General features: G+C 57.6%; 1 protein-coding gene across 1 annotated transcript in view; it reads right to left on the bottom strand.

Moving 5' to 3' along the window:
• Xylt1 (xylosyltransferase 1) overlaps positions 1-20,345 on the bottom strand; it is a 239,816-nt gene that overhangs the window by 40,073 nt on the left and 179,398 nt on the right. The window contains exon 5 of the mRNA XM_076840180.2: positions 2,727-2,807. Coding sequence (XP_076696295.2) covers positions 2,727-2,807 — 81 coding nt within the window. The remainder of the gene's footprint in view (positions 1-2,726; positions 2,808-20,345) is intronic.

Here is a 20,345-nt window from a genome sequence, read left to right as displayed (position 1 = left end):
ATCACCATCACCACCACCATCACCATCATCACCATCACCACCATCATCATCACCATCATCACCACCATCACCACTATCACCATCACCATCATTACCACCATCACCACTATCACCATCACCATCATCACCATCACCATCATCATCACCACCATCACCACTATCACCATCACCATCACCACCATCATCACCATCATCACCATCACCACCATCATCATCATCACCACCATCACTATCATTACCACCACCATCACCACCACCATCCCCATCATCATCACCATCATCACCACCACCATCATCATCATCATCACCATCACCATCAACAACACCACCATCACCACCACCATCACCATTATCATCACCATCACCACCATCATCATTACCACCATCATCACCATCACCACCATATCACCACCATCATCATCACCACCATCCCCATCACCATCATTACCACCATCACCATCATCACCACCATCACCACCATCATCATCACCATCACCATCATCATCACCATCACCACCATCATCATTACCACCATCATCACCATCACCACCATATCGCCACCATCATCATCACCACCATCACCACCATCACCACCATCATCATCACCATCACCACCATATCACCACCATCATCATCATCACCATCATCATCACCACCATCCCCATCACCATCATCACCACCATCACCACCATCATCATCATTGGTATTTACTGTGCCAAATGCTTTACAGGCCACATCTCACTTAGTCTCCCCAAACCCTATAGGTGTAGGCCTATGGATATTCTCTGTCCAGGTAATGGAAAAGGTTCAGACAGGTTAAGTCACTTGTCCAGTGCAACCCAGCTAGGACATACTAGACCAGACTCCCAACAGAGAAAGAGGAACCTCAAAGCCTGTGATTTTAACCCAGTTCCTAGCAGAGAACCTGGCAAATGGTGCTCACAGGGAATGAATACCAACTGGGCCACGGCAACATATTAGGGTGGATGTAATTTAGCCATGAACTGGTCAACTTAGAATGGGCTCCTGCCCACGAGGCTACTTCATGGGCCCAGACTGTGTACTCCAAGCTGCATGGACAGGAGGAAGGGTTTTCGTTCTGTACCAGTTCTGGGGCTACTTCTGTGAGCGCCCTCCTCTGTGGAACGGTCCCTCGCTCTACCTTTGGGGCCAGAAAGACCTGGGTTCACATTCTATCCTCCAGCCAGCCGGGTGGCCTTAGGGACCACCATGTCAGCTCCCAGAGCCCCCCTTCATTTCCTGACAGCGAGAGCAATGATTCTTACCACTGCATTGAATGAAATCAGGAATGAATGGGTGACACCGGACACAACGGCTATCATTCTTCTGTGCCCAGCCTCTCCACCCCCAGGGGCCTGAGCAGCTAGAGGCCGGCGGAGCACCTTTGAGTCTGGGGGCTCCTTTGAGTAACGGAGGCAGGGGTGAGCAGCCAGGGAGAAGGGGCACACGGTCGGCCAAATGCAGTCAGAGTTAACCTTTAGGACAAGGAGACAGCGCAGGAGTCCGGAGCAATGTCCTGCAGCCGTGGGGCGTGGAGGTCATTGCTCACTTTCGTCCCACCCTTGGGATAACCAGGTAAACTGAGTCACAGGACCAGCCAAACGATACCTCACGGGCAGGAACAGAGGGATCTGAAGCAGAGATGGCGGCCTTGTGGGGCCAGGCTGGGCAGGGAGACAGGTGGGGGCCGTGGTGGTTTGATGAGGGTGGGCTTTGTCTAGATCTCAGTGTTAGGGACCTTTGGGGTGACCTAGCTGGAAATCTGGATTTTCATGGGAAGTTTTGCTGTCTTTCTTTTTTTTTTCTCTTATTATTATTATTTTTAAATTTTGAAACAGGGTCTTGCTGAGTTCCTAGGCCCTCCTTAAATGACTGTGGCTGGCCTCAAACCCGTGATCCTCCTGCCTCAGCCTCCCCTGTCTCTGGGATTACAGGCGTGCATCCCCATGCCTGGCTATATGGCAGTCTCTCGATAGAGCTGTTCATTTTCAAATGAAACACCTGGATTAAAACAAAGCAAACGGAAACACCAAAAGGGTCAAACAGCCACTTAACAAGCTACCAGGACCCTGACTTGCCAGGTATGCGGAGTTCAACGGCAGGACTCAGATTTCTCCTACAGGGGGCGCTCAAGACTGCGTCAGTTCTAGCCGGTCTGCCACACAGAGCTGTTTTTTTGACATTGCTCCTTTTAACTGAGAGAGGGGGTAAGGGATCCAGGTTGGGGCTCTGGTGCCTCCCATGAGGACATGGGGCTGGGAGTCAGACCTCTGGGTCCAGCTGGTGCGGGGCTCTCTCCTGCAGGCAGCAGATCCCTCGAGAGTCAGCTGTTGGTCTCCTTCGGGGCTAGCACAGTGTGTGCCTGGCACACAGTAGGCACTTTACCGAATGACCTGGGGCCTCAGTCTTCCCGTGGACAAAATGGGAGTGAACCCTCCGCCCTACTCAAAGGGTTGCCATCGGAGACCACGACGCGGGAAAATGCTCAGGGGAGAAAAGGGCTGTGACAGGAGGCGCATTTCCATTTCTCGCTGTCCCTTGGCTGGACAGGAGGGGCCACCTCACATCTTGCCCGAAGATGAACATGGCCTCCCCTGCCCCCAGCCTCAACTTATCTCAACATCAGGATCAGCTTCGAAGGAAGCCCCCCCAATGATCAGGTTTCCCATTTCTGCTTTGCGCAGGGGGAGGGGACGATGTGCTACCTGGCATTGTCCCGGCCATGTGACTTCAGGAAATTCATATCTCGGTACCGGGAGAGAAATGCCACCAACTGGTCATTCGTCCTGTGGAAATAAACAGAGAGGAAAGTCAGGGTCCCCAGGTGGAGGGGACTATGGAGACTTTGGGTCTTGGCTCCCTTCTGGGCCACAGAATCCAGTCTCGCTGTGTGTCACCCAGCTCTTCCGGCCTTCCCCGATCACCAGCCTGGTAGGGCGCTCTCTTGACCACCCCACCCCTGCATTGAAACGCCTGTCTGGGCAGCTCTGACCCACGCACTCCACTGTCCTGGGAACCCCTGGAGGACAGCCCATCATTGTGTGTGACATGTTTTAGAATCTCCAGGGCTCAGCCCTGGGGGCTTGGCAACCATCAGTGTGTAGCCTGGTGCCAAACACAGGGTGGCCTCAGGACCTTTGCATTCGCTGTCCCTGGGAAATTTGGCCGTGTTATCTTCCCACTGCTGCCTGCTCTTTTCAACCAGGCTTTCCAAATGTCACCTCTTCAGGGAGGCCTCTTCGGGCCACCTGACCTCAAGTAGCACCCGCCCCTCCCCCCACCCTTATCACATTCTGTCACCATCTGGATACTCTGAGCTTGCTAACCATACAAGGTGAGCACCCCAAGGATAGCCCCTGGTCACTGTTTATCGCTGGCACACAGTAGGAGCTACTTCAGTGTTTGCTGAATGAATGAAGGAACGAATGGACACGAGTTGCCTTTGGACTGACACCTGGTGATCGGGCGTGGAGACCGCGACACCACGGGGCTAGGGGAGGAGGGAGCTTTCAAACCCTCCGCTGTGCCCTACAAACGGATGCCTCCCTTCCCGGCATTGTTATCCCAAATTTATCGCCATCAATCTCGGCACCAGCAGTGCAGTCACAGCTAATCAGCTTGTGCATGCAGCTGTGACAGTGTTTTCAAAGGCAGCCGCACAGGTCTCCATCTGCCAGAGACGCAGTCGCCTCTTCCGCTGAACAAACCCAAACAGGTAAAGGGCGCTGATGTGACAGCCCCTTCGTCGGCGGGCTCTGGGCTCCCAGTTTTACTTAGCAGGAAGGGGTTGACCATTGTCTCAGACCCGGAGAGAGGCGGCGGGTGCAGGCGGTGGCAAGGAACAAGGAGCGAGGCTAGACTTTGCAGAAGCTCGACAGCGCTTTAGAAAGTGATGCCCAGGCTCCAGAGACAGGAGGATCTGGAAAGAGGGCCCAGCGGTGCGGCTCGCCCGCTGTGTCCAGGGAGCAGCTCTCGAGCCTCTCTGGGTGGCGGCTGATTTCAACATGCACCTAGTAGGCCCTTCCCCCCACACACGGGGTGAATAGCCGGGTGCCTTGGAAGGGCACACAGTAGGCGCACCATACGTGCGCACCGTGTACACGGCCCGCTCCGTGCGCCCGCCCGGGCCCCTCCTGCCGCTCCCCTGACTCCGCAGTCTCGCCACTCGGAGCCTGTGCGCTCTCATTGGGCGCCGCCTGTTGACCGACTCCTCATTCCGGCCGGGGCGGGGGGCGCTGTCGCCGTGAAAAGGAGCCTGCCGCCCGGTGTCCCATCCCGTGACCGAAGTGAACACCCGCGGCCAGCCCGGTTCTCGGGCGCCAGGCGAGCCCCGGGTCTGCGCAGAGGTGACTCCGTCCCAGGGGCGCAGAGCCGAGCTGGGCTGCGCGGTGGCGGCGCGGGAGCACCCCACGGGGACGCGGGGACGCGCATGGAGGACCCCAAGTGCCGCACAGCGAGCGCTGCGCCCCCCGCCTGAACCAGCGCCCGTGCCCGCCGGGGGGAGCCCCGCGGCGCCTGCACCCCGGTTCCTGTCGCTGGCCAAAGGACAGGGTCTTGAAGGAGCGCCTGGGAGAAGAGGCCACTAAATCAACCCACGTTGGAAAAAAAAATCCAACAATGTCTCTTCCCAGCCGCAGAGAGGCCCCCTCCGTCCGGCCTCCGCAGCCCTGTTTGCCAGCCCCCTCGTCGCTCTCTGCGACAGTTCATTATTGTGTCCTGATGAATGCGGGACAAGTTAACCGCTGAATGGGTCCCCGCGGCCGGAATGATAAACAGGGCCTCTCGGTGGGAGGACTGGGGGGCCCCCCTCTCGCGAAGCCTCCCTGCCTCCGGGGGTCAGGCGCCGCCGCAGCTCCATTTGGCAACCCCGGAAAGCGCCTTCCAGGCCTGAGCTGGGGCTATTTTCACATTTACCGCTTCACCGGGTCCCCATCTGACGGGGATGAATAGGCATTTAGCGAATTTACTTAGCGATGCTTCCACATGAAATGGTCTCAAAAGATGACATCTTGGGGGAGGGAGGGGACGGGAGGGGGACGGGAGGGGCGCGGGCTCCAGGCCTGGAGCTCGTGGATAAAGCCCCCTTTCAGAGCCAAGCACTGTGGGCCCGGCCCAGGACCTGGCTGGATTGGCTGGTCTGGTGGGGCCGGGGGACCCCTGCTCCCCGCTCCCCCTGGGTGTAAAGTGCCTCCCAGCCCTTCTCCCATGGAATTGGGCTGGGGACCAAGTTCCCCTGCGCTGCTTTCAGACGCCTGTCGATAATTGCCTGCATAATATTTAGTTCTCTCTGGATAATGAGCAGCTCCCGATCTGTTGACATTTTACCCGGTTCCAGTCCCTTGCCCTCTCCTCCGCTCCCACTTCTCGCTCCTCCTGGTGCCAAAGAGGCTCCCAGGGCTCATTCCTGGGATCCCATCTCTTGATCAGTTTCCTTCTAACACTGGCGGATGGGATTAGAAATCGTGGTGTTTCACACCAGTTCCTCTGTCCCGGGTGTAATGGGGACCCATCCCTGCAACCCTGAGAGCCCGGGGAAATCGTTGCTGAAATAAGTACTAAATAAATAAGTGCTAAAAGAATCCGACCCGGAAGCACACGGGGATCTCAGCTGAATTGGGTGACTGTGCGAGTAATCAAATAAGCCATTTGTTGAATGTCCGCTGTGTCCTGGGGCTCGCGACACGCTCTTGCTGTGTCTGATTGTACCTGCGACACAGTGTGGATTTCATTCTCATTTTACAGACTGGGTGGCTGAGACTCAGAGGAGCCTTCTGTGGGGGGAAAGTGCAGACCGGGATTGGAACCTCACACTCAGCGTCATAGCGGGTGCCCTTTGCAGTGGGACACCTTCTGCAAGTGACAGAGAAAGGATGCGTGAGTGGATGCATGAATTCCACCCCACGTGCAGGAGTAAGGCTCCAGAGCACTAAAGCCTCCCGGGTCACAGCCGGGTCCGCAGACCAGCAGCTTTGATGTCTCGGGCCCCACCCAAGACCCGTGAGCTCCACTCTGCTTTTCAGTGAGATTCCCGGATGCTGTGGGCGCTCTTTCAAGTACAAGAAGCACTGCTCCCAATCAAGTTCAGCTGCTTCTGCTCCCCACGGTCTCTTCTGGAAAACCGAGACTCGGAGCAAGTGACTTTCATCTGCATGAGCCACGGGGAGTGTTGGGAGTGTCACACAAAATCATGCACCTAAGACCCGGGCCGCAGCACCTGGTGGAGAGGAAGCCCTGGGTCAGCGTTAGCTGTGACTTAATGGAATTATTGCCATCTTGAAGGTCAGATGCTCAGGACGTCGTGCACCAGGGGAAGCCGTGCAAAGGCCCAACTTGACTTGAACTTGGAGGGCTTTCTGGGCGGAAGACCAGGGGGCGTTCTGTAGAGCGCAGAGTGGGAAGAGCCCCACCGTCTCCTGGCTGGGGTCCGAGCGAGAAGCTGGCTCCCAGTGGCCATGACACCATCAGCTGGACATACAAGAAGGAGGGCACAGCTCTGGCGTCCCGGGAGCAGCTAGGAGCCCAAGCTTCTGCAGTTCAGGGTCACAGCAAAGTGAGGCCTGTCTGCTGGCAGCAGGTGACAGGAGGAGGAGAGGAGGAGGCCCGCTCAGCCTCCACGGGGAAGGAGCTCGGCCCAGAGCTGGCTGCACTTCCCAGACCCCTCCTGCCCAGCCCTCTAGAGATCCAGAACCTTCCCAGTGCAGAGTGCTAAGAAGAGCCCTCCCAGAGGCATGTCCCTGATGGCGAGGACGCAGGGCCCAGGCAAAGCCAGGCGCAGGACGTCTGTGAACGTTGGGATTCAGGACTTCAGTCCCCGGCACGGCCGGACACGTGTGGCCCCACAGAGCCCTGGGGTTTAGCCCTGGGGACGGCAGTGCACTGGCCATTCTGGGGCGGAGATCCTGTGACAGGTGCGGGATAGGGGCTGGAGGGACAGGCTGAGACCAGGAGGGGTCGGGGTACCTTGGATCTGAGCTCAGAAGGGACCTCCCAGCCTCCTCCTCTAGCGCCTCTCCATCCACAGGGTATTTCACATGCATCTTGGATTTGAACACCTCTTTAGCTTCATCCTGAGCAATGATACCCATAGTATCTGATGTACTATTTTTTCCCAATTTTTCATTGTAGTAAAATAACATGTAACATAAAAATGTCCACCCTCACCATCTGTAGGCACGGGTTCACTGGTATCTGGAACGGGCTTGCTGTGTGTGCCACCCACACCCAGAGTTTTCTTTTTGTTTTGGCACATGGAGGCTGGACACCCATTAAACAATGACTCTCCACTCCTCCCTTTCTGGGCCTCCGGCAACTATGGTTCTGCGTTCCATCTCGACGATTTTGACTACCCTGGGGACTTTGCTTAACTCTGCAGGATTTGTCTTTTTGTGCATGGCTTGTCTTGCCTAGGAGAATGTCCTCAAATTCCATCCATGTTGTAGCATGTGTGCTTTCCATTTCAGGGCTGAATAGTATTCCAGTCTGATACACCACCCATGGGATTCCCCTGCCCCTGCCCCAAGTATATATGAAAAGCAGTTAACAATTGCTAGTCTGTGTTCTTTCTAAATCCCCCAGGTCATCAAGGGCCTCCACAGAGGGCTCCACTGTCCTGATTTTCCCAGGCTGACACAGAATTTTAAAATTGGATGGTCCTCAGCAAGTCAAGACGAGTTGTGGCCCCAGGTATGGATCCATGGAGGGATGTGTCATCACAGGAAAAATGGCATGCCCCATAGGAGTAGGAAGCTTTTTCTATGGAGAATCCACGTGTGCAGAAAGGCGGATGGGGAGGTTAATTGTCAGGCTTTCCTCAGCTTTTAAAGTTGATCATGAAAGCTTAGATACGGCCAGATTAAGAACTGAACACCAGCGATAGCAACATCCACCAATCCACTTAGCCCTATGATGACCTACGAAGTCCATGCTTCTATGTTTATATCCATTTTAAAATTACGTAAACAGAAATGTGCATTCATGATGACATAATGATATGCCTTGCTGTCCTGAATGATCAACACACAGGCAGATGTCGCCCTTTTAACGGCTGCACAGAATCTTGTGGAATCGGCACAGTCAATCCCCCAGCGATGGACACCTACGTTGTCTCCGTTTCTTTCCTCTTACAGACAACACCTCAAGGCGCGGGCTTGCAGATCTGTGCTTGTGGATGGGTGTGCTAGATTTCTGCATGATTATGTTCCTAGGTCTGGAATTGCTTACTCCAAGCCTCACTTTGCTTTTGGAAAGACACATTTTGGTGGAATGAGACGTCCTCAAGTGTCGAGGCAGGGTAGGGGTGGGGCACACAATCTTCTCTTGGGCCTGGGGGGTCAGCTGCAGCTGATGTCCACCTGCCTGCTACCTGCAACAGGAGTTTCCCTGTGGGTTGGAGGAGCAGCACCTCGGACAGCACCTCCCAGGAGCCCCTCAGAGTCCTGGGAAGAGCAGGCTTGGAGTCTAATTCCCTCTCTCCCTGCAGGACCTGGCACATAGCAGGTGATCAACTAACACTGTCATTCTTAACAAGTGCCCGGTGGAGCGCGGTTGGCTGTGGAGGCTCACCCCTGTGCCCAGCCCCCAGCTCTAAGGACTGACAGGCTCCAAGGGCGGGTGTGCCACCATCCACTTCACTCGCTTCCGGACCGTGCCTTTGCCCGTCTGGCCTCTCTGCCAGGAGTGGGCTTCTCCATGTCTTTGCCCAGTGACCTGGGGGAGATCTGGGACCATGATCCGGAGGGTCAGGGTACTCACGAGAACACGCGCAGGTGGCACCTCTGTCCTGGCTCCCCTCCCATCCCAGCCGCCACCTCTCTTCCCCACACCTACTCCAGGCTGCGGACCCCTTGTCCCCCCGGGGGTTGTTCAGGGCAGGGGTGAGGTGTCTCAGGTTCAGACGGGCGGAGTCTCGCAGAGCCTTTGCCAAGACGCAGGGGAAATGTCCAGAGGGGGCTGGACACCACTCTCCTCCCGGACCCTGTGGGCACCCTTACGGCCACCATGGGCCCCCCGAGGGAAAGTGAGTGGACAGAAGCGCCGTCTGTCCTCTCCCAGGGCTCCAGCGAGCAGCCGCTGGATCTTTCTAAAACACGAGCCTGGTGGTGTCACCTCTTGCCCTCCTGTCCTTCAGTGGCTGCCGGCCAGCAGCAGGACGATGCGCCCTCCTGGGTGAGGCCCAGGGGTGGTGTCCAGTCTGGCCCTTCCGACTCCATCTTCGGGACTCCCCGGAGCTTTCTGGGCTTCTGTGCTCCCGCCCAACTCGGAGGGTTGGGAGGGCCGTTTGCTCTCTGGGGGAGGGGACGTCCCAGTCCTCTGACACGTCCAGCTCTGCGCCAGACCTCGGCAACAGCAGAAGTCCCTGTCCTCCAGACGGACCTGGTAGGCTGGGGCAGGCGACCCATGGGTAGGTCCTTGTGACCTGGGGTGAGACCCGGGAGCTCAAGGGAGGCAAAGGCAAAGCATTTGCATGTGGGGACATGGTGGGGGACAGTCCCTCCCTCCACGCAGGCAGGCAGCACATAGCAAAGCCACCTGGGTGACAAAATCCAGTCGTTTTAACCGGATTCACCCTTTCGTTACTGATGAGAGCCACACAGCACAGAAACAAGCTCCCGGCCTGGAGGGGCTGGCGTGTGGCTTCTCAGAGCCCCAACACGGTGGCAGGCCACCGTGAAGTCACCGCGCCTCACTGTCAACACACAGGAGCCCTTCTCAGGGGCGGTTCCTCTGAGGGCCCACCAACAGGACCCCTCACCCGGCGGCTTCCCTCCCGAGGGCTGTAAGGGAAAGGACAGGAACCGGCCCTCGGGGGTCACAGGGGGTCCTCCAGCACCGTGTGGGGAGCTGCCCTCCAGCCCGCTGTGCGCGTACGCGTGCGCGTGGGAACGCGATGGGATTACGTTTTAATTCTCTGAAATCAGATTGTCCTCAGGTGCCACCGGGCATCTCGAGCGAGCAGGACATCTGGTTAGCCAAACTCCACAGTCCCAGATGACAACCGATGACAGCTTCTGATGGGGTTTGGTTCCCCTTCGCAGGACACCAAGGGATGGAATCCGGAGGGGGAGCCGGGTTCGGCTGCGACAAAGCCTCTCGGGCACAGATTTGTAGAGACTTCCTGGTGATCTTTGTCCCTTTCTTGCTGAGTGTTTTGAACGCTGCCTTGGGCTCGCGGAGACTCGGTTTCCCCATCTGCCAAGTGGGAGCGCGAGTGGTGTCCGAGCTGCCCGGATGTCCCTCGCGGGGCTGAGGCCACAGCAGGCGCTGGGGAAAGACTGGAAGGACGCGTCTGTATTCCTGTCTGGAAACGCGGGAGGCTGTGGTGGGCAGCCCCGGCCAGGCCTCTTCTGAGCCGGGGGGTTTTAATTTTGCCCACCTGTCCCCCTAGCTTGTTTGATTCATCTGTGTCCCCCACAATGTCCATCTCAGGCCTGGAACATGACAGGCTCCATCAGCCTTATGCCCATTTCTCTTTGGGTCCCCACACCCAGCCCAGAGTGACCACAGCAACTGCTCAGCCCAGATCCTCATTCCCGAGTGGAGTCCATCGTTCCTAACGTCCCTAAGCTGGGAACGCCCTGCGCACAGCTTTGCTCCATCAGCTCCTACAACCGTCAGCTCAGTGTCCATGCAACTGGGAAGGACAGGGGTTAAATGACCACTCAACTACACCGAACTCTGTCAATAAGCTCCACTTCCTCTGTATTGATGACTAAAAACAGATTTTTCTGCCCCATTACACCCCCGGGGTTTGTTCCGATAATGACCAGGATCTACACGGTCATAATTCATCCATTTCAATTTCACCACAAAGATGTCCCAAGTGCACCGACGTCCAGGCATTGGAAGTTGAAGAGGCTAAGAAGACGCAGGCCTGAGATCAGAGGGGCTGGTGCAGGTCCCAGTGCCATTACCTCCTGGCTGAGCGGCCCGGGGGTTGGGTCATTTTAGTGACCTGATGCTCATCTTTACAACCGGGGGTGGGAACAACCCTCCATCTCAGAGCTGCTCGCAGTTTCACGGAACAAGAGAGAATCAACTATTGCAAAAGAGACCTCCCAGCTCACACAGAGAGAGGCCCCAGAGATGGGGTCCTGAATGTGGGGTGGGAAAAGGATCTTGACCCCCGAACTCCAGGGCCGGGTCCGTTGGGATTTCAGCCTGTGGGGGGGAGGGGGATGGAGAGCCCTATCCTCCCCCCCCCCTCCTCCTCCTCCTCCTCCTCCTCCTCCTCCTCCTCCTCTGGTGGCCTGCCAGCTCCACTCACCTATCTCCCAGGGAGCAAGGTTAAAATGCCCTGGAGCAAACAGGAAGTCAGACACCAAGGCCACCTTTGGAAATGGGCAGGTCAGCACCCCCGCCACCTGCCCGTATATTCTTTCCCCACAGGTTCCCAAGGCCGTCTCTTTGTCTCTGGGCGGATGAGACATTTTAAAAGATCAGACTGAGCAGAGGTCACAGGCCAACGGGGGCTAATCTGCCAATCCCTGGGGACAGGAAACCAGAAATGTTTTAAAAGAGAATTTGTCATATGGATGAGGGGTTTTCCAACTGCATATGGGGGGAGCCCCAAGTTCTCCTGGACCTCTGGGGCCTCGGGCGGCTCACAGAGCCACTTCACCGAGGACTTTCATCGGACACTTCATCCAAAGAGTTAGTAGCTTCAAAACAAAGGCTCAAAAATTATTAAAGACAATGGCCGATTGAGATCCACTTCTTTGTTTTGGAAGAGGCAGAATGTCTGGGCAGCATTGCCGCCCTCTGAACAGGGGCAACCAGCCCCATTCTCCTGGATTATCCCCCTAACACTCCTTGTCCACGTAGCTTCTTTTCATTTGCTGCCTGAGTTCTATGCTCTCCTACCTCAGGACCTTTGCACACACAGCCTCCTTGGCCTGGAGACCTCATCTTCTGTCCAGTTTTTTTATTCGAGTTAATTTCCCCTTTTGTTCAATCTCATCTCAAAGGTGCTTCTCCAGGGAAGTCTCTCTGACCTCTTAGAAGAGAAGAGGTTCTATGCATGTTATTTTCCGGCATGATACGCATGTAAATTTCCTTCCTAATAGTTTCATGAAGGTGTGATTATTTAATGGCCTAATCAGTACGTTCCTCAAGGCGGAGGTGTTAAAATGTCCTGTTGGTGGCTGCGACCTCAGCTGCTCGCCACTGCCTGGTCCACTTCAGGTTTCCAACAAGTGAGCGCTGACCGATTAGATGGCCGAGTGAATCAATCGGTCAGGCCTGAGACCCTAAAGCTGATATTTCACTGAGACCCATTTTGTGATCTTCGCGTTGGTTAAAAATTTCTCTCCCTCTTTAAAAGGACAATTTGGCAGACTCCTGAGACAAATGGTGGCGGGGGGAGGGGGTGGGGGGGGGGACACATATCTAGGCAAGATGTTGGTGGGGAACCAGACCTACGGGATCAGCCAGATTTGCAGAACAGAACAGGGGCCTGAGTGCGGTCACTCTGGGAAATCTTGGAGAATCAGCAGGCATGAAGGCATTAGCTGGTGACTTGCCTGGCCAGCCACGGGAGGATGCTGGTGTGTGTGTGGTGTGTGTGTGTGTGTGTGTGTGTGTGTGTGTGTCTCGGGGAAGCAGAGGTCTCGGGTAAGGGCTGAAACCAATGAGGGTTGAGACTCAGTGTCATTAACCTTTTTGATTCAGATTGAGGAAGGTGTGCAGGTTGGGGACGGGGCCAGTCGGCACAGGTATCATGCAGAGAAGGTCAAGTGGGCGGAGCACAGACGCCCTGGTGACCACACGCTCCGGGGAGTGGAGGAGGCTACAGTGCTGGACAACCGAGCAAGTCTCTTCTTGGTGGGCCCCGGGCAGGCAGGCCGGTGTGGGAACAGGTCTCACAGTGCCGCTCCTCAGCTGGGGATTGGGCCGGGCACACCACAGGCATGGAGGGACGGTAGAGGGAGTCTGATGTCCTATGTGGGGTTCAGCTGCCCAGGCTGGAGGGAGCCCAGCTCGGGGTCAGGGGAGGGAGGCCACAGGCCTTGGGAATCAGGACCGCAGTTCTCTGTCCAGGGTCCTGCAATCTGAGCCCCTGCGGGGACCACAAGCTGGTACCAGGGTGGACAGAAACCACTTGGGCAATGTAGGAAAGGCCACACCTAGAAAGAGGGCGGGTGGGTCAGAAGCTAAGTGGGCAGAGACCGTGCTGGGTGCTGGCCTGGCCACTCTCTGACACGCCGGGGAGCTGGTGGACGGTCTGGCGCAGGGGTCTGCAAACCTGGGCCTGTGTCCATTAGCCGAGTTTCCAGGAGCACGGGAAGCCCCGCCCATGTGCGTCATCCATGACCCCCCCCCCCCGGGGCTGTGACCCCAGCGCCGGGGGATTCATAGTGACAAAACTCCGCGGCCCACCAAGCTGGAGACAGTCACCCTCTGTCCCCTGGTCCAAATGCTCGCCATCGGGCTGGGGTTGTGGCTCAGTGGCAGAGCTCTTGCCTAGCACATGCCAGGCGCTGGGTTGGATCCTCAGCACCGCGTAAAAATAAATAGGTAAAATAAAGGTATTGGGTCCATTTACAGCTAAAAATATTAAGAAAAAAAAAAAAAAAGCCTGCCATCCCCACATCTAACGGGAGTCTTTATTTTGGGTTGTTCCTGCACTTGTCCCACAGCTGTCTGGTAGGTCCAACTTATCAAGTGACTTCCTGGACCACCCTGTGCGCCCCCTGGGAAGGGACTTTCTCTACACCTTTGTACCCAACATATTCCCCATCAGCTCACCCTTAGGGCTGTGTCCCCACCACCCAGCTGGCCTCCATACAGTAGGCGCTCCATAAAGGCTTGTTGGATGACCGAAGAGTGACTTAACCCTTGCATAATGACTTTGTCAAAAAACTTCTGATTGAAATCAACTATTTTTAAAGAGAAAACCTCAGCTCCCGAAAGCCAGGGTTGGAGGTCAACGCAGGGTGACGCTGGTGTTTCCGATAACTGGCCTGCGGATCCCGACAAGGCGCCTTGGATGCGAGACGGTGGCCCAGGGGTCACACTGGAGGATCCCTGGCTTATTGTCCAGGACGTGGGTGGGTTTGCATCGGGGGGCTGGGTCTCAGCGGGTGGACATGTCCTCAGGCCCCTTCTCCCATCGGTAGGGATGGTAAAGGTCCTGCTCACCAGGTGGCCCAGAGATTGAGCTGGATCCTCAGAAGCACTTAGCTCTCTGCACACGCTCAGAGCTGGGGGAGCTGTGGTGGGGACCTCAGGAGGGACCTGACTCCTGTCGCTCACCCTGTGACAAAGCAGCTCCCCTTCATGCTGCGACCTTGCTCTCGATGAAACCCCTCGGGGACACGGCCCCTGCCCCTGAGTGGTCCCCAGCACCCTGGCGAAGCCATTTGGATTAATGGGACTCTTTAGCTGTAGGTGACGGAGAATGCATTGTTCAGAGCCACTTGTTAGAAACGTCCCGAGGGTGGCAAACTTTTAAACAAAGATTGACTCCGTAATCAAAACCTGCTTGGCCTTCAGCCGGATCCCCGCACCCCAAGGAGCACAGTTATATTGAGAAGGGGTGGCCACGTCTGCGCCCCGGGCTTGCTCCGCCGCGTAATGTTGATGGATGGGCACCATTAAAGCCGCGCCAAGGAGGAGCCTTCTCTGGAGGAAGGAGGACACGGGAGGCGGTCAGTGGCTCTGGGGGTATAATCTCTAATTCTTTCTTAGCAAGGAGACAAAGCACCGTGTGACACTGCGCGTCACCGTCACCCTGGGGAGAGTGGCCAGCACCGCCCGTGGCCTCCTCTTGCCTGGTCTCCACTGGGCGATGGGCCGGTGGTGTTATGGGTAATGGGCCGAAGCCAGAATCCAGGTCCCAGCCCCTCCATCTGGACCAGGGCCGCTGTGGCGGGAGGAGGCAGGGGGTGGGTCGAAGGAGCAATGGGGCACTTTGCTCTCAGCCTTGGCTTCTCTGCCATGACCATTCCCACACCAGGGACCCATAGGGGTCTCCGTCACTGCCTAGGGCCAGCGGGGTGGTCAGCGGCTCGCTGCTTGGATCTGGGGAGAGGTGGGGGGGCGAGGTCCGTGGGCGAGTCAATGGGCCCCCAGGGAATTTGGAGGAAGCTTCCCAGAGGGAATTTCAGGAAGATGGCAGCTGCTCTGATTCAAGGGCAAGAGGAGAGAGGGACATGGGAAGGTCAGCACTGCCCCTGCACCAGCCAGGCCGGCAGCGAGGAAGACCAGGGGCCACGGCGGGGCCTCAGCTGCTGATAAGATGGCTCAGCTCCCGGCAGTCCCCTCCTCTCTCCCATAGCCACCGGGTTTCCTGAGAGCCACGCCCTCTGTCAGTTTCAGGGTGTGGAGGTATGAATATGAGCAGGAGGGAGTAAAGAAATTGACCCCCAAAAGTCCGGACCAAGGTTTTTTCTTTTGGTCTAAAATGCGTGACCCCGCAGGGCCTTCAGATCCCGCCACCAGGATGACTGTCATCCTCAAGACGACCCGGGTCACTGGGCCAGCTCTTCTCTTGCCCTTCGGCAGGCTGAGCATCCCCGTCCTGGTGCTGGGGGAGGGAGAGGGGAGACGGTGGGGAGCAGAGGACTGAGCCGCCCTGCCAGCCAGGCTGGGTGTCAGAGCGCTGGACAGACAGCAGTACAGCTCGGTGACAGCTCCCGTCTCCTGCCCCTCTGACAGGTAAGGAACCTGAGGCTCAGAAAGCTCGGCTTCCCTTGTCTTGGGAGCCTGCAGCTGGGGGAGGGTAGGGAGGCCCATTTGTCAGCCCAGGCGACCCTAACAAGGTCCTGCAGGTGACCCTAACAAGGTCCTGCAGGTGACCCTAACAAGGTCCTGCAGGCGACCCTAACAAGGTCCTGCAGGTCACCCTAACAAGGTCCTGCAGGTCACCCTAACAAGGTCCTGCAGGCTGGGCGGCCTCAACAGACAGCTTTCTCATAACCTCGGAGGCGGAGGTTCAAGATGGAGGTGTTGGTCAATTTGCTAGCGAAGGCCCTCTTCCAGACGGTCACCTTCTGGCTGTGTCCTCGCATGACAGAGAGGAGGGAAGATGGTTGGCATTTCTTTTTCTAACTCCCGAGGACCAGGCTGCACCCTCACCCTCCTAGCGGATCTGAGTGGACCTGGTTCCGTCCACAGCGACATTTCCAATCCAGGTCGGGCTGACGTGGCGTGGCCTTGTCCCCGGCCCTGGTGGAATGAATCCATGGTGCAGAAGTGCCCGCACGGTTTGGGTTTTGCTTGGAAATGATCCCAGGTCTTTGGGGAAACGCCTCCATTCACTGCTCCTTAGGTGTGAGGATAACATGTAAATGAGTGAGGATCCCATCAGCCATCGGCCAGTCCTACCGGGAGAGGCCTGAGGAGTCCGGGATGCCCCGGGAGCAGGACCAGCAGGGAACATGAAAGCGTGGCTGTCCCAGTTAATGGGGACAGCTGGTCCCCAGGTCTGTGCTTAGAGCAAACGCATTCATTCAAGTGCCATCTCGCATCAGCCACAGAGGGAACGAGCCCATCTGGACTGGCCCAGGCTGGCTGCGGTGGCCACGTGGTGGGGTGGGTGGTCTCGTGTGATGGGTTTTCTCTCCCTGGGATCTGCTGCTTATGTGACCTGGTGGTGGGCCCAGAGCAAAGAACGTGGAGCTCGGCGGGCAGCTGGGCCTGTGTTCAAATCCCAGCTCAGCCAGGGTCCTGCTGGGTGACCTTGGGCAAGTCATCTGAGCGACTGGCTGCAGGTTAGGGGACCCCGGGTCTCAGGCCCCATGGGCCTGCTCCTCTCTTGTTGCTGGACAGCTCTTGCCTCCTGGGTTCTCATCCAGATGGAGAACCAAAGACTGCGATGGGGAAGCCACGGTGCACAGCTTCTTTCTGGAATGATCCAGCAGGTTCACCGGGAGCTGCCGCTGGAGAGCTCAGGTGCCCCCGACGGTGAGGAAGGACACATGGGTCTGAACGCCAGCCCGGATCCCCACCAGCTGTGAGACCCCGGCAAAGTCCTTCACTTCTCACAGCCTCATTTTCTTCACCTGTGAAATGGGCTGAAGTGACAGGTTCGACCATCTGAGGCGGCCACAGGGTGACACTGGATAGCGACTCAGGAGTGCTGGCCACTCTGAAGTGCTCCTGGAGGGTGGCAGCTCCTAGGGGCTTCCCAGGCACCTACTGTGGAGGCCACTACTGACCACTGACCGTGCTGGGTAATGGCAGTGCATGTGGCAAGGGAGAGGAAATAAAAGAATTTTTTCCAAAATCCAGAGTTTCTGTTTGTACACAGGATGTTTGGACCTTAACTCTGTCCCTTGGGCTCACGCAAATACCTGCCATCATCCCTACAGAAAGGTAGAGGCACACTCCCTTCCCCCTGGACCTCTGAGCTGGCTGCCTCTCCAGCGCGCACCTGGAAACAGTCCCCACCTGGGCTGGGTGGGGCGGGCGGGCAGCAAGCAACGTGCTCCAGGGTGTGGACCACCCCGAGCTCATGTCCAGATTCCCAGGAGGCCCTCGGAGCCCCAGCGCACACCAGCCCTCTCCCGTCTGCGGGTGGCGGAGCCACGGATAAGAAGGCTCGGCTTTGCCCACAGCAAACACGCTCCGTGCAGCGGAGGGGAGGTGCCCGGGCTGGAAATGTCCCACCCCCAGCCAGGGAGCCCGGCCGGGAGGACAGGGGACTGCGCCATCCGGGGAGCGAGGAATTAGGAAGAAAACATTTTCAAAACCTATCGTCAACCCGGGATCTGGTGGGACCTTTGGCAGAGGGTGGAGGCCGCGTCCGGCTCTCTCTTCTTCTGGTAAAAGTGAGTGAATTCTTTCTCAGTGGAGCACTCCACTCCATTTCCAGAAGGTTCTCTCTGCCAGCTCGGGTCTAGAAGGCTGCCCGCCTCGCCAGGGGACCTCAGCGAGCTGCGTTTAATAAGAGGGGCGAAGGAACAAGCTGAGGCGCTGTCTCTGCCCTCCTGAGTCTGATGTCCCTCCGGACCACAGGACACAGGACTCAAGAGAGAACATGACCCCCCGCGAAAGCGAGGAATCCAAAGCCAGCAGACAGTATGGCGGTGCCTTGGAGACAGACGGCGGCATCCTTGGGTGAAGAGTGGCTGCCTTTTATTCTGGGACCTTTCACACTGATCTGGGGAACTCCCCCGTATTTTTCCAGAATCTTCCATCCTGACCTCTGTGAGCCAGGATGGCCTTCTACACCCATGGGACCACGCACGGCTGGCTCTCCCAGGGACCTGGAGGCTCCTCCCTGCATTTCATGGCCACTCCAGCCCCCGTTCCATTTGTCCCGCGGGTGTTCGGGGTCAGTCTTGGCCTTGAGGGAGCGTACAGAGCCGTCTGACCTGGCACAGAGCTCAGGAGACCGGGGACAGCCGGCGGGAGACAGCCACGGGCGCTTCAGCAGGAGCCGGAGCTGCTGTCAGCCTGAAGAGCGCCAGGCCTGAGGATGTGTTTGTTTTGTTACAAGATGCAAACAGAACTGCTAACGGCGTAATTATCGGCGCGTTTTCCCAGTTCCCGGGAGCTGCCGCGGCCGGAGCAGGTGCGCCCTGCTGACTCCCGCAGGGTCTGGGTGGAGCTCTCGGGGATGGCTCCGTCTCTGGGGCCTGGGGTCTCAGGAGAGGGCGAGCATCTAGGGCGCCTCCATGCAGGAGTGGTTTGGAAGCAGAGGTGGTCGCGCCCCATGACCTGGGTTTTGGTCTCAGATGTGACCTCCCACCTGGGGCTGCGGCTAACTACCACGCGTCAGGGCAGGGACAGTCCTGTGCTCCTCTGATCCTGTGACGAATCTCTCTGCCTCTCTGTCTCTCTCTCCCTCTCCCTCTCTCCCCCTCTTTTCCAGCGAGTGGTCTTCAGGCCTCCAGGATGTATTTTAACTCCGTGGGCAGCTTCGCGTAGAGGTTCTGGCCACCCACGAGGCGTCTGCGTCCCCTGGCTGAGCGGAGAACCACGCGGACCCTGGTTTTGATCTGGCCTTTGTTGTAGTTGGCAGATGCTCAGGAAATGGCCTTGGAGAAGCTCTGGACTGTTTCCAGGGTCTGGCTCAGGAAGTGTCCACTCGGGGACACTGACGGCTCAGGCAGAGGCCATCCGTGCAGGGTTGGGTGAGGTGACGAGGCCTGGTCTGCGGGTGGGGGACAGACTGCACATGGGAGAGATGCCAGCATCACCACTGGAACGTGCCAGGTCTGGGTGTGCCATCTGGCCCCACCCGAGACCCCTGCCTGAGGCTCCTGGGTGGCTCCGGGCTGTCTCCACTTCACAGAGGAGGAGATGGAGGCACGGGGACCTCAGGTCAGGTGCCCAAGTTCAGGTGCCCAGGCTCTGCCGACTCCTGACCAAGGCTGCCTGCGCAGTTGTGGGCTCCGGTCCCCGAGCAGACGGCGGCTGCCTGGCTGTGTGGGACTCCAGGACGGACTGGCTGCGTGGATTCTGCAAGTTCAGTGTGGCTCCTGGGATGCCCGCCTTTGCCAGGCTGGAAGAGGACAGCAGGCCGAGCGGGCCTGGTTCCGGGTCAGCAGGAGCCGCACCCTCTGACTGGCCTCCCCCTCCCATTTGGGTCCCTGCCCAACTTTTCTCCCATGACCACCAAAATGATCTCTCAGCAATGCCATAAGATTACTTGCTCTTAAACCTCACAGCTCAGCCGGGCGCACGCCTGTCCTCCCAGTGGCTCGGGAGGCTGAGGCAGGAGGATGGCGAGTTCAAAGCCAGCCTCAGCAAAAGCGAGGCCCTAAACAACTCAGCGAGATGCTATCTCTAAATAAAATGCAAAAATAGGGCTGGGGATGTGGCTCAGTGGTCGAGTGCCCCTGAGTTCAGTCCGTAGTACCCCCCCACCCCCAAGCAAACAAACAAAATAAAACCTCACGCTTGTGGGCCAAGGCGTCAACCATCAGCACAGATCTAAAGTCCCCGCATGGCTGCCCTTACCTGTCTCACCTGCAGGAAGGCAGCCACATTCTCCAATATGCCAAGGCCCCTACGGCCCCCAGGCCTTTGCCCATGCTACCCGCTCCTCCGGGAACACTTTTCCTGGCACCCCAGGTCCCACACTGCTCCTTGGGGAGGCCGCCCACACCCCAGCCAGGCGAGACTCACTTCCAGGGCTCAGGGCTCCCCCCACCCCTTCGGAGCACCTGCCTCCTTTGCAATGGTACATTCAGTCCCCAGCAGGAGATCAGCAGCCGAGTGAAGTCAGAGGGAGCCCTGGCTCCCAAAATCACCACCCTGGGCGCACCCGTCACCCGACCCTGCCCGCGACGTCATGGGGCTGAGCCGTTGATGCTCTGCGCGGGTCCAAACCAACCAACAGGGCCAAGTGCATCTGGCTTCATTCCCTCCTGTGGCCA

Source organism: Callospermophilus lateralis, chromosome 19, assembly GCF_048772815.1.
Source record: "Callospermophilus lateralis isolate mCalLat2 chromosome 19, mCalLat2.hap1, whole genome shotgun sequence".
Lineage (NCBI taxonomy): Eukaryota > Metazoa > Chordata > Mammalia > Rodentia > Sciuridae > Callospermophilus > Callospermophilus lateralis.
Note: the sequence above shows the minus strand (reverse complement) of the source record. Positions and strands in the feature narration are given on the sequence as shown.